The sequence below is a fragment of the Anticarsia gemmatalis genome, chromosome 22 (assembly GCF_050436995.1).
Source record: "Anticarsia gemmatalis isolate Benzon Research Colony breed Stoneville strain chromosome 22, ilAntGemm2 primary, whole genome shotgun sequence".
Classification (NCBI taxonomy): Eukaryota; Metazoa; Arthropoda; class Insecta; order Lepidoptera; family Erebidae; genus Anticarsia; species Anticarsia gemmatalis.
The window spans coordinates 4,719,106-4,733,429 of NC_134766.1; the positions used below are offsets into that span (position 1 = coordinate 4,719,106).

General features: G+C 37.8%; 1 protein-coding gene across 1 annotated transcript; it reads left to right on the top strand.

The window, feature by feature from the left end:
* The first annotated feature begins 4,303 nt into the window (after window positions 1-4,303).
* LOC142982811 (disintegrin and metalloproteinase domain-containing protein 10-like) lies at window positions 4,304-14,320 on the top strand. The gene is made up of 13 exons (XM_076129495.1): window positions 4,304-4,614; window positions 5,035-5,232; window positions 5,759-5,874; window positions 6,321-6,576; window positions 6,829-7,024; window positions 7,267-7,430; window positions 8,086-8,283; window positions 8,635-8,743; window positions 9,049-9,160; window positions 11,905-12,066; window positions 12,509-12,665; window positions 13,673-13,845; window positions 14,222-14,320. Exons 1-13 carry the CDS (start codon window positions 4,446-4,448, stop codon window positions 14,318-14,320), a joined length of 2,109 nt encoding a protein of 702 aa, XP_075985610.1. The 5' UTR covers window positions 4,304-4,445.
* The last annotated feature ends 4 nt before the right edge of the window (window positions 14,321-14,324 follow it).

Genomic DNA, 14,324 nt, shown 5'->3' on the forward strand with positions numbered 1-14,324 from the left:
CATCAACATAAGTTATGTGAAATCTCCGTACGTATAATTTACCGGCGCCTACAGCTAAGTTGCGTTGGCGCCGAGCGAGCCGCGTTTTTGCACGCGACTCGCGAGCTTGGCTATTTTTAGCCGGTTAGATGGCTATAATTAGAAAAAGATAGACTAGCCTTACGCATCTAGGATTACGTGGATTAAAGGGATAAATCGTAAACCTTACTTGCAAATACTTTCGTATGACACATTTCAGACTTTGAAGTTAGTTTTTAATTGACTGTGATTCTGCTAGGACTTATGAACATATTTTTTTGCGTTGCGATAGTAATGTTCTATTTTTCGGTATATTTCAGTATTGTTCCAAAATTTCTTTGTATATGGAATTATTTTAACACGAAGCAGAAAATAAGACGAAAAACAAACCGCAGTATTCTTTTCAACGCAGCCTTTCTTAACTTTTAAAATAGCACGGTACAACAACGAATAAACTGTTTGAGTAATTAAGTATGATTAATAAGCTAACTTTTATAACACTGCAGAACACTCAATCAGAAAGTCATACTCACTCTTGACCGGTATCCTATGACGCGGTGAGCAGGATGCTTTTTATTTCTGGGAAATAGGAGGAATTCTTTATGAGGTCAACGTAAGCATCAAGTTGGTCATCAAACGTCCATTATGTGACGAGACTAACTACTTACTATATAGATGTAGGTAATATACTCAGGCATTTCGCTGTTGATCTACTGTAGGTAGGTACATTGTAATCCAACAAATATTCGTTAAAATTCGTGTGTCTCCATTCTATGCGAAATTTTTTGATCCATGATGTAGGTACCTAATAATATTATATAAGGTAAAGTGCCCTATTACGGAGGGTTTTCGCAACATTTGAAACTAAGAAACAAAAATAAGCATTTGTAAGTGTGTTTATAGGTGCCAAACTATTTTATCGTCAAAATTGGTATCTATATTTTGTATTGCTGTTGAGTGTATGCCTTTTTTCACGATAATTCTTATTTTAAAAAAATATTTAAATAGCAGGGTCGAATTCCCCTAATACGGAGGTATGATTTCGGTGAGAGCCTATTACGGCGGTAGACGGCTCCTAACACGGAGGGTCAGCATTATTTTTTCATTGAGGTACCTTACATACATATATACGTATAATCACGTCTGTTATACCCCGAAGGATTTAGGCAGAGGTGTATCAGCACATTCAGCACCCACATTTTGCCAATTATATTATTTAAGTCCCATGTAACAGGGGGCGAGCCTATTGCCATTTTTGGGTACAGTTCCAGACTCCGGGCTCCTCCTAAGAATTTCTAGACATATCTACGCATTCTCAAAAACACCTTGCTCGACCCGGGGATTGAACCCTCATGCGCCGCGTGCAACACTCGTTGCCACTATGAGTCCGAAAGTCCAATACAAATAATATTTAATTCCGACGGGTTCCGTAGGAATATAAGCATGAATAAGGAGTAATTAGTGTATTTTTACACGTGCCTGTATAGCGTTCACTGATTTTAAAGAAATAAAAATACAAATTTACATGCATTTATAAGTTTTTATCGCTTTCGCTTTTATCAAAAGTACATGCATATCAAATAACATTCCCAGGAAAAACTTTTTAGTTATTTACAGAACCCTAAAACTTGAAATTGTATATTCTATGAATGAGGCCGTAATAGGAGATCATAGAACCTATTACAGAGTTACCTAGAAATAACTAACACCGTAATACGAAAACTACTCTTGTTTTAATAATCCTAATTCTGACCCATAAAAAAATCGATAAGCAAAAGATTGTAAGTCCTTAATCAAACTATGACAGTGTTTTGGCTCAGATTTGTAAAACTCAAGTCAACACTTATACAAAACAATGATTTGTAATCAATTAAAATACACCTTCCTAATCTGACCATTTCTAAGAAACCAACATTTTGTTCTAAACTTTTTTTGAATAAAACTAGATTTCTAAATAAGAACACATACCGCAGAATATGGTTTCTATTGTATGAGATAAATAATTATTTCAATTAAACTAAAACTAATGAAATAAGTTAATAAATTGAAAGTTATAAGCAATTAAATATGACCAGTGTTTTTCCTATTTCGGAGTTATACCACCGTATTATGATCAATCTATAAAATTCGTACCCTTTTACGGCGGTATTTTATTTTTGATTTTTTGGGCATAAAATGAGTTACAAATATGAAACAAATTATTTAAATACTTAGTGTATTAGTAGGAAAATTATATAAACAACACATAAACAAACTTGAAAGGGTTAATAATACGAAAAACTTAGTTTATAAATATTAGTGTACTTAGTTTTGTTGTCGCGCGTTTGTATGAAAACACCTGTCACGTCGATGACGTTACACAAACTGATTGATTTTGTTGTGTTGTCTATGTGCAATACGGGCGAATTTCAGTTATGTCATGAAGTAGTATATTTAATATAAGTAAATAACATTTTTATGTACTTAAACTGAGTAAAACAGGAATAAAACTCGAAAATAGAAATACCACCGTAATAGGAGCCGATTTTGACTACCTCCGTAATAGGGCACTTTACCTTAGTTTCTTATCCGATTTTGCCTGCCTTGTTTCCATATACAAGAGTACCTAAAATAGGTAAAATCGTAATCAATTTATTTTCCACGAAAAAAACCTTTCATTTTTTATAACTAGTTAGTTAACGAAATTTCATTTCGCGAGAGTAGCATTTACGTAGTTTACAGGTAAAATACAGACAGACGTAAGTAACATTGTTGCAAGTAAAGATTAACTTATCCTAGTAATAGCCGTTACCTACATTTGTAGCGCTTAGCTGCTTGTGTATTAGTGCGTCGTTCCCGCGATATCCCACGATTCCCTGTAACTGCTCTTGTGGATTCTTCACGTGAGCTAATTAAATTATATTTAGTTGGCTCCAACTTGCTCGGTGCGTTCGAATCGATGGCTTAACTTGGATTTATTTAGATTACTGTAGTGGTGACACTTACGGCGCTTGATTTTGATCGAAACTAGTGAAAAAACCACATCCTACTAAAATTATAAATGCGAAAGTTTGTAAGGATTAACGGATGTATGCTTGTTACTGTTTGAAGAAAAAACTACTCTACGGATTTTAGTGAGATTTGGTACACTGATGGCTTATAACCTGGATTAACACAAAGGATACTTTTTTCTGGGAAACGTTTTCCCGCGAAAGAAGTCGCGGACAGAATTTTGTGTAGGTATACATTTTCATGATATTCAAGTTAAAAAAATGTATGGGACACACCAATAAACGAAGTATAAAACAACTCTGTTTTCATGATATTTGAGTTAAAAAAGTTTTAGAAACTTAGGTAGACCGCGTTCTTTTGCGCGTCTGGCAATGTTTTGTCATTGAAGAATCGCCTTTGTTTGGATTCTAAGCTTTTAAACTGAATTACTGACCTTAAAGTTTAGTGTTCATTCTGTTTAATATCTTAGGTATTTGGACCAAGGTTTCTTCACATATGAAACATTTTCCCGTTACAACCAGATGAGGTACTCATTCTATTAAGACCAATAATATGTGGGAAAGGGGAATCCCTGTTACATCAACATGAATTGAAATAATTAATTAAATGTCGTTTTGATTGTGCTTCTAATCAAGAACTGTACAAAGTCTATTTGCCTACAAATACCTTGATGTGAAACCTAGAGCTATGGTATACGCACCTACATAACACAAATACCATAATTTCAGCCGTCAGCCTAATATTACATACATATGGACAGGACTCTTTAGATACTTATTGTCTTACTAATATGTACGTACTGCACGCTCTGATAAGTTACACAGTGTTTTGTTACTTTCAATCAATTTTGAAACTGTATTTAAGTGAAAAAGACAAATCTCTCTATAACTCATCACAGCTTACGCGACGTCTATTTATAAGTCAGTTAGTCTATACAATAGAGGCAGGTATGTATATTTATTGAGAATGGAATTATAATTTAGATAATAAAGTCACTAGCCACTCTTAGAAATTCGTTTGTATGTTAATGACTCTATTTAGAACTCTACCACTGCCTTACAACGATCACTAACTCATTTAGCTCTTGGCTCTAGAGTTTGTCATTGAGTTGAAATCGCGGTCACACTATCGTAGATAATAATATCGTAATTTTTCATCCCAAGCACGTCATGAAGTCTTTCATCAAGAAGTGTTTCATGTCATCGAAACTTAAACATAATCAACATTATCCTCATTAAATTGGACTAGTGGCTGCAGTCTAAAATATCAGAAACTAATAAAATCGACTTGCTTCTTCTTTCTAATTACCAACTTTTCTTTCAAAGCTCTAAAAACACAAAGAATAAAACAAACGTCATCGCGACATTTCTCATGTTTGTGTTTATTGGTGACGTTCAAACAGATTTTCGTAATGATTTGAAATTCTAAATTGTATAATGTACGGCTTGCTGGTGGTGTTGGCTTGTGTCCTGGGCTCGGGAGCCGCGAGGGAGACCAGGAAGTGGACCGAGAGGGTCATGGGCTGCCATGTCGATGGGTTCCGACTTGTTGAGGGCAGGTTTGGGAAGGAAACTCATATGTTATGCCTGTTTTTGAAGCCAATTGGTAAGTCTGTCTGAATTGTTGTGTTAAAAAGGTAAACTGTTCGTTTTTGGGCCATAAAATGGCATAGTTATGTTTGAAAGAATGTGGTTATCTCTTAAGCTATCAGGGAAACTAGAAATGTCTTTATAAAAAAGATTATAGATTAACATAACGCTACGACCTACAAAAGCAGAATACAGTTAGTATTTAAATGGCCATATTAAGGCCCATAAAAATCTAGCTCCGTATAAAGCGAAACATTGTCTAACCTTTAGTTTCATTCTGATTAAAGTAGATACTGTTATTCACTCCAGTTGAATTTTCTTAAAACATTACTCTATTACAAACATTACAAACAATTGCAGATATTATTAGACTTTGGATTTAAAAAGGCAATATCAACATACGGACTGCTTTGCTCATAAGTCTTTTTTATTCCAGCATCATTTCCTATTGCGAACGATCTTGCGGTATTCCTAGAACCGGACGAAGATGATGGTAAACCAATACCAGCTACCCATAGCTTCGCCATCTCAGAGATCACCATGGCGTATGGGTTCCCTATAGAAGACCCCGCTAAAGGATCCGCTGAGGGATATATAGGAGATGATCATCATTTTTATGGAGTTTTACATTTAGGTAAGAGTTGTAACATTTTTATGGCAGTTAGACAAGTAAGAAATCGAATCCAAAAAAACATGAATAAGACACTACCTCTTATTCATAAACCTATTTTAATTAAAAAAACTACAATAATATATTTTCTCTTTTTCATTTCGCTAAGGAGAGAAAGAAACAAACTCTTTATAAGCCTTTCATAACTTCATATATTTTTATGAAGAGTTTTTTAGAATTTCATATATTTGAGAGGGTAATATTATTAGTAATAGGGTCTAAAGCTAATAAAGTCGTCCTAGCCAATATCGCCTTAGCCGGCGGCGTTTAGTTTCATTGAAAGTAGCCAAACATCCAAATGTGTGCACAATACACAGGTACTTTTAATGTTTCGTTATCCGTCACGATTACGACGACTTTTCAAGCTCGCCAAGACCTGCAACGTCCACTTCTTACCACGGAGCAATCAGTGAAAATTCTAACCCCTTGTCGACGTGATATTCGTGCTCATAAATAAGTAAAGTAAACCTAAATTATTTGATGTTTCAAGCAGGTAACCGGACTCTCCACGCGGATCCGTACGGTACCGACGATCTAAAGAAGTCGTTCGGCGCGTTTGAGAACGACAACATGGCGGCTCCACGGCTGCGACGCGATCATGAACAGGTGATCAGGTGAAGATGATGACTTATTACAGTGATTGCTTTGCTCTTACTCCATGCAGAGCTGCTAGGGAAAAATATCTTTATAAATTTTTAATTAGTTACGCATATACTCCCTATGAAAATGGGGCTTTTCGATGTTTGTTTTATATCTCCTGCTGGTGAAAAAACTCCGTAAAGAAAACATGAGGATGTAAGTACTTTTTTTAATCGATTTGGCATTCGTAAACTAACTTAATCCCTCTTATTCTATGAGGGAACTGGTACCTAACAACTGGGCAGTTATGAATTAACTTACTTTGAATATCGAAATTAAAATAGACTTTATGAATACTTATTCGCGATTAATTAATGACACATAATTCAGAACTTAATTTAATTTCGTTACAACGAACTTCGCCGTTAATTTACAAGAAATCAAAATACTTCAACGAAGCCTTTTATTTCCAGCAAAGTGTTCCTCGCTCCGTGTTCACGCGCTCCGCAGGCTACTTCCCCTACAGGATAGAGGAGCATGAGAAAGTGCCCGGAGTGGCCCGGGCCAGGATCTGTGACCTGCTGCTCCTGGCCGACAAGGAGTTCTTCGAGAAAGACGCCAACTCCAGCCTGAACCATGTGGTGCGGAGGATGATGCATGCCATCGCACAGGCTGATATCATATTCAGGAATGCTGATTTTAATGAAGATGGGATTCCTGATAATATTGGTGAGTAACAGATTTTTGCCTTCTTTCCGCTAGGCATTCTTTTTTTTAAAACTAGCTAACTTATTTGACGTTTACTCTGAACATCAATATACGACTGTCCAATGATTTTAGAGTGTCCTGAAAAATGTTTTGATTTATCGAAATCGCAAGATTTATGAATTATTTATTTTTATTACATTACCAGTTATTTAGTAGGTGTCCCACAAAACTACTGAAGCAGTTTGAATTTTAAGAATTTCGTCTCATTTTCAGGTTTTTCAGTGAAATACATCTTAGTCCTAACATCGGAGGACACGAACAAGCGCGTGTTCGGCGACCTGTTGTCCAACAAGGCGATCAACGGACGCAACTATCTGATGAAGTTCGCGCGACTACGACGTCTGTCTGAAGTGTGCCTCGGTGTTGCCTTCTCGGGACATGCCTTCTATAATAGGACATTGGGCTTGAGGTAGGAACACTACTAGGGTTTTTGAAGATATTTCTAAGTAGCGCTACATTACGGCCATAGAAGATCACGCCACGAATTAATGATTTGAGAATAGACATTTTATGGAAAGTTTTTCCAAGCCCAAATTTTGAGATGATATGTATTTATTGTTTGTTAGATATAACTTAAAGTTCTTCTTTCTTTTTTTTGGAAAAGTTAGAGATTATAATGTTTTTAAACTTAGCATTATTTCCATCTTCTAGTTTCACATCCCTCGGCGGTGGTATGGGAGGAGCGGCAGGTGGTCTGTGTGACAGACGCGCGTACGGACGATCCTTCAACACGTTGGCCATAGCACACGCGACTACGGAAGATAGCGCCAGGGTACCAGAGAGAATCGCTGCACTCACGCTAGCACATGAGATGGGTAAGATTTCAGTTACACACACCATAATTTTGCGATAAAACAGCAATTATAATTTAACTTCTATATATTCGAACTTAACTTATACATACAATTTATGTACTTAACAAGTACAATCTAGCTAGAATCTACGCTAATAAAGCTTTTTTTACAATATCCAATCGTTTCCACCATTACGGTCTTCAGGTGCCATTTTCAAATGGATAGCCCCATTCTCCTTAGCAACAAGAATCTCCAACTCTATAGAATCGTAAATTTTAATAATAATCATAACAAATCAAGGAAGCAACAATTCTTAATCTTACTACGACACTGTAAAACTGAATACATAGTGATTAAAATGATCAACATACATCAATGCACCGCGTGTGGTGGGTTCGAATCCTACCCGGGACAAATATTTGTGTGATGAGCACGAATATTTATTCTGAGCCTGGTTGTCAATTTCTCTATTTATGTATGTATTTAGAACTATATAAGTATGTTTATCAGTTATTTGGTTACCATAGTACAAACTCTGCTTAGTTTGGAATCACATGACCGTGTGTGAGTTGTCCAATCATAATTAATCATATTCCTTACTGTGACGCGATAGAAACAAGCACATATTTATCAAACTATATTATAATTTATTTATTTACAAAAATATTTCCCCCAGGCCACAGTTTCGGAGCCCACCACGACGACAACTTCCCGAACCCGGAGTGCCGCGGCTACCTGATGGGCTCGCAGTCGTCCACCGTGGAGACGGGCATGAACTTCGAGTTCTCTCTGTGCAGCAAGCGACTGATCGCCGCCACGCTCAGCAGCATGAGCTACTGCCTCATGGACGAGGATAGACCCTACTGTGGGAATGGTAAGCATGGAATATTGTTTTTAAAGGGATGACCGTGAATCGGTGTAAAAAAAAACGGTGAAACTATTGCGACTTGCACACGTAATTTACGGTAAGGTCCGTTTACGGTAGACATATATTTAATTTCAATTGTAATAGGCGATACTTCGTTAAAAATTGTGTCCTATTTCACGAAACTCTGTTTGTAAGCTTACAAATCCATAACTAACTCTACACTAGAAATTATTTTATTATCACCAAATGTATGAAAGTAGACAAACAACTATCTATTCCCAAGTTGGGTGCTTTAACATGCCAAGGGGCCGTTTAAACTCTTTACCAGGGAAGTCTGTCATACTCACTCTCCTCTAGGTATAGTGGAGGAAGGTGAGGCCTGTGACTGTGGTCTTCCATCCAGATGTATACACAAAGACCCGTGTTGTACTCCCCGAGGCGGTGGCGCTCTTGTTTATGAAGAAGGGTAAGTTCATCTGATCCTACTGCTACATTAAGTTTAAAAAAAAAAAAAAAAAAAAAAGTATAAATAATTCATATTATTCTTATTTTGTTATTAAAGTTTAACAGCAGATTTTTCTTTATACCTTTCTCTAGGGTAGTAAACCTAACAGTATTTCAGTTAGACCGTCAATTTTAGGAAAACCCACCCATCATGTTTCGCTTTAAAACCTTTTCACTATCTACATGTCTACATATCTCGGCTAGGAGCCGAAGAATCCATGTGATCAATCTACAAGATTATAATTTATTAATTGTATTTGAACCCAGGACACTCCACAAGGAAGGTTGTTCAGTGGCGCCGACAGCGATGTGTCACCCGTCACAGGGTCTCTGCTGTACCCCCAAGTGCAAGCTCGCCAACCTCACTAAGAGTGGTATTGTTAGTAGTTTTATATATCTAGAAATAACTATCACTTTAAAATGATATCATGCTTTCATCTGCAACTTTAGTAAATGCAGGGACCTCAAGCCGTACACGAATCAAGCCACTACACACACGAATATCAACCCCAAAAACAGAAATTCTGGATCCTCTAGGACTTTGGAAATATTATTGTCGGACAACTTCATAATTAAATTTAACAAATTAATGTCCCACTGCTGGGCAAGGGTCTCCTCCCGTAATGAGGGAGGGGTTAGGCCTTGAGTCCACCACGCTGGCCAAGTGACTTCATAAACCTTTGAAATTTTGTATCTCAGCTTAGCAACAAACCCCTCTTGGCACGTGACAAGATAACACGTAACTTCAACTCATTAGGACAGACTCATCATAATTAAGTGTTACTCAAAATAGTTCATTACCAATGCACAATGTTATTTTTGTAACTCAATCGCTCGTTAAGTGATTACCTTATTGACACGTTAACTTTGACTTTGTCAGGTGCTTTCAAAGCTTTAATTACAGCTTAATATGTTAAGTTTTACATTCTAGATCATCACTACGAAGTATAAAACACAGTCGCTTTTCGCTGTCCTTATGTTTGTTTGTATGTATGCTAAGATCTTTAAAACTACAAGCAACAGACTTTAATGCAGTTATCACCAAAGATAGGGTGACCACCTTAGATAGGGTGATTCAAGAGGAAGGTTTATGTGAAAAATTTGTAAAGGTTCTTTGTAAAGTAACTGTTTAAAACGGGTCCCTAGTTAAAGTATATAATAAGATCGGTAGGTAACCATCATTTGCTCGCTTGAAGTCAATTACTGAATTAGTCTTAACGTAATCATTTCGTTTGAATGCGGCTACCACAGCTTTAAGCCAAGGGACTGATGATAGATGTAACACAGAAGCCCACAGACTCAAAATTTACCAGGTCTGCTAGGATCTATCGAACAAATCCTAGCAGCGAAATCGGCGACCTAAAGGTAGCAGTAGTCTGGCGTAAACAGACTCTATATGTGTCACAAGTCAATGTACGTCTGTAAGCTTGTTAGAAACAGGCTTACGATGTTGACAGTTCGATTAAAAATTAAGGATTTAAATTAAGTAGGCACATTTCAAATTGTCTCGAGCGTGGAAATCATTAACCCCCGGTTTCTGAGTACAAATAGCCGTAGTTTATCTATTCAATAGCGTTTTTTTATATGAGTTTTGACACTATTGAACCGATAAACTACCGCTAAATGTACCTCAGAAACCGGGGGTAAATCAATTACGTTTGCATAGAAACCCACAGAAGATTTCATCAATTTAATAACTAGACAAAGTACACAAATCCCTACAAAACAGATTAATTACTAAGCAAAGTGTGTTCTCCTTGAAAACGGTATCAATAAACGGCACTGTTGACATCCTGAACAATGTACATGATGTTCATCTTATAAGCTGGTGTTCGTGCTCAGACGTACGTTGAGGGTATTTCAAACAAGTTTATTATAATGAAGTAAAGACTGTCACTAGCTGTGGCTTAGTGACCCAAAATATACGCGTAAATAGATCATGGCCTCGAATATCTAAGACTATAAAGTAGGGTTGTAATAGAACTTTGATCCGCGACAACATAACTGCGGATTTTCCTTAGGAATTTACGTTTCAAAGTCTGGAAAACTTCGCGAGTCAATAAGGAATGTTCTTTCTATGAACTGTATGAAAACGCTCGAAAGTCAAACGTAAGTCTCCTAAAACGTAAAAAGAAAAATTGCATGAGCCTCTAATGAAACTTCCGATTGAATTTAATACCTTGTTTCCGCTTCTGTATCTATCCACAAAACTTAAGGCACAGAGCTGGAACTTTCATTGTCACTATGATTCGAATTTAGTCCAGTTCAATTCATGTTTTTGAAGGATAATCGCAATCTTATATAATATCAAATGTCAGAAACTCCGATACAGCTCCGTTCTTTGGTCTCTGCTCTCCCCTATGGGAAGAAGGCGTGATTTTATGTATGTATGTATGTATAGCTCTGTTACAAGTAGTTACAACCCTAATATAAAGTTAGAAGCACAATAGTTACGAGGGCGGATGTCGACGCTTGAACTAGCGTTTACACAACCATTTTACAATTTTCTATATTTAAGTTGGCTATGTCTTTTGTTAGAACCTACTACTGAATTACTCAAGAGAGTTGCAAACCTGTTTCAGTTAATGAACTTCTTTTGACCTCTGTGTAAGCGTTCATGCCAAATTGAGAACTGCGTAGGCATCGCAAACCGCCTACCCAGTTAAGATTGCTAGAAATAGCAAGAATCGTTTGCTTAAGAAAATATAACGAATTTTGATTGGTAAAGGAACAGCGAGTCAGCGACCCTTGGTAACTGGTAGAAATTTGACTGCCCTCACCTCTTCTCATGAAGAGTCGATAAGCATTTAAATTCAAAATGTTATATAGATTCATATAAAATATATGATAATGATAACACGTGCAATATGGATACAATTTTTTCTATGGGATGGATTATCCGGCACATATCCCTTTAGCCGTAAAAGTAGCCCTTAATCTCATGTTACCTGTAGCACTGTCTTCAGACGTCAGGCACATAATATATCAGGACAATGGTAGGTATCTACAGACTGTTAGGCTTGTGCCTAAAAAATCATGATCTTTAAATATCTTGCATAATCTTTAAACAGTTCTCCCAGTTACTGCAAAAAATCCAGCTTTTTACGCTTATTTGATTCTTAGGACTGCAGAACTCAAGAGCAGGAGTGCACATGTGACCCCAACTCGAAGATGTCCGACTGTCGGTGTGGTCTGGGCGGGAGGTGCCTGCAGGACGCCACGTGCCACGCGGCGGAGTGCGCGCGGCTAGGCCTGCGGGAGTGCCAGTGTACTACCAAGAGTATGGTGGGTTATGTCGTGGATTTTGAATACATAGGTGCTCAGGTGGCATATCTGACGGTTTGAAAAATCTTTTTTTGAGGTAAAAGCGATTATGTCCTAAGTTTCGTCGACATTTAGGTTTCTGGAAAGAGGCAGCAGACTTACAGTACCTCAATTTTTAAACACCTCTTACGCGGCAGCTTCAGATTTGTAATCGAGATCATATCATTTTTTGATAGAACTGATACATCCAGTGGCGCAGTAAGATCATCCGAGACCCAGGCGGAAAACCTTATTGAAGTCCAGTCGTAATATATATAAAACCTCCGACTCCGGGGGCCTACAAAAGTCCTCCACTCCACGTTAGACTTTTGCAGTTCCCTCACAATCAAAGGTCCTAAACTGCCCCACCGCCCCGGGTTGTTTACCAATAGATATATCTTCAAAAAATCTGTTCTCCCCGCAGACGGAGATGCCAGGCGTTTTAATAAGATGTCGCGTGTGCTGTATGTTGCCCATGGTGACTGGCGAGCAGTGCGTGGGCGCCGACCGCGCCGCGCGGGACGTGCTCAACAGACAGCAGCAGCTGCCCGAGCGGTGGCCCGACCCCGACTATCGTGGACGTGAGCATATTCATTGATGCTTATTACTATACTCGAGCCATTTTAAACGTGCGATCTAACCCCCGGTTTCTGAGGTACATTTAGCGGTAGTTTATCTATTCAATCGCGTTTAAACTCATACCTATAAAACAAAACGCTATTGAATAGATAAACTACCGTTAAAAGTACTCAGAAACCGGGGGTTAGTCATGTAATTTTATCGGAATCTCTAGCTCGCACTTACACATTGTGGCATTCCTATGACTCTTTTAATTATGACGTAGTTCACACGTTTGTAACGACCTGGGCCATTCCTTATATCATGTAGCTATTCCTTTTTTTATATGCTTAGTGGTCAACCTCGTGTCAAAGCTGTACAAGTCGCCTGAAACATTTGGTACAGTTTAACGACTGTTTTCTTGATTGACAACTACTTGGACCGATTAGTGCCCTTTGAGACGTAGTCGACAGAGAACACGATTCTTAGAAGTATTGAAAATCCGACTATTTTATCGGAATTTTTAAGAAAAACGATTCATTTGTTCGGCATGCTACATGCTTAATAATACTTAAAATTAGACATAATAATAATTGACCTATACATCAGAAGTACGCTATCTATACTAATATTATAAAGCTGAAGAGTTTGTTCGTTTGTTTGTTTGTTTGTTTGTTTGTTTGAACGCGCTAATCTCAGGAACTACTCTTCCGATTTAAAAAAATATTTCAGTGTTAGATAGCCCATTTATTGAGGAAGGTTATAGGCTATATATCATCACACTACGACCAATAGAAGCAGAATACCAGTAAAAAATGTTACAAAAACGGGGAAAATTATGGCCTATTCTCTTTTATGTGACGCAAGCGAAGTTGCGCGGGTCAGCTAGTTACAAAATAAACTCCCAAAAGCAAGTAAACGTAAAAATAGTTGCATCACTTTAAAAGTCTTGATCTCTATTCAATCTCAAAGACACAAACTTTACACTACACAGGCCTAAGAGCTCCTCTAAAAAGTTGTTATATTCCAGCGAACGTATCAATCCACCTATGGAGCGATCACCCGTGGAACGTGACGCAGGTGCGCGCGTGGCCGCCGGGCGACGTGTGCGTCACGCGCAACATGGTGGGCGTGTGCTCCACGCGAGGTCTCTGCAAGCTCGACTACCTGGTGCCGCGGTCTAATGTCTACCCTGATATTATGGTAAGATGTTTTTTTATGACTGTCCCACTGCTGGGCAATGGTCTCCTGTCCCACTGCTGGGCAATAGTCTCCTGTCCCACCGCTGGGCAAGGGTTTCCTCCCAAAATGCTGGAAGGTTTAAGCCTTGACCACTGCGTTTATTATCCACCATACTAACCAAAGTACGAATTGGGGTATATTATATTGCGTTATGAAAATGTCTGTATAGCAAAATAAATTTGCTTGATTTATAGAATTTGCTAGCAATTATCATTGAATTATTAAATTAGCGGCGAAGACAGTGGCTAAAACGACATGTGCTGCGCTGAAACGTCAAGAAAATTGATTTGATATGGGCACGAGCTTTTATTAGCACAATTTATGTTTATTTTTTCAGAATGTCCGCCTAATGAATGTAGCGGCCACGTTGAAAATCCAGAAACCAGCTTTATTAAGATTTATTTGTTTATTTCTTTTCCTTTGTTTAATAAAATAAAGTG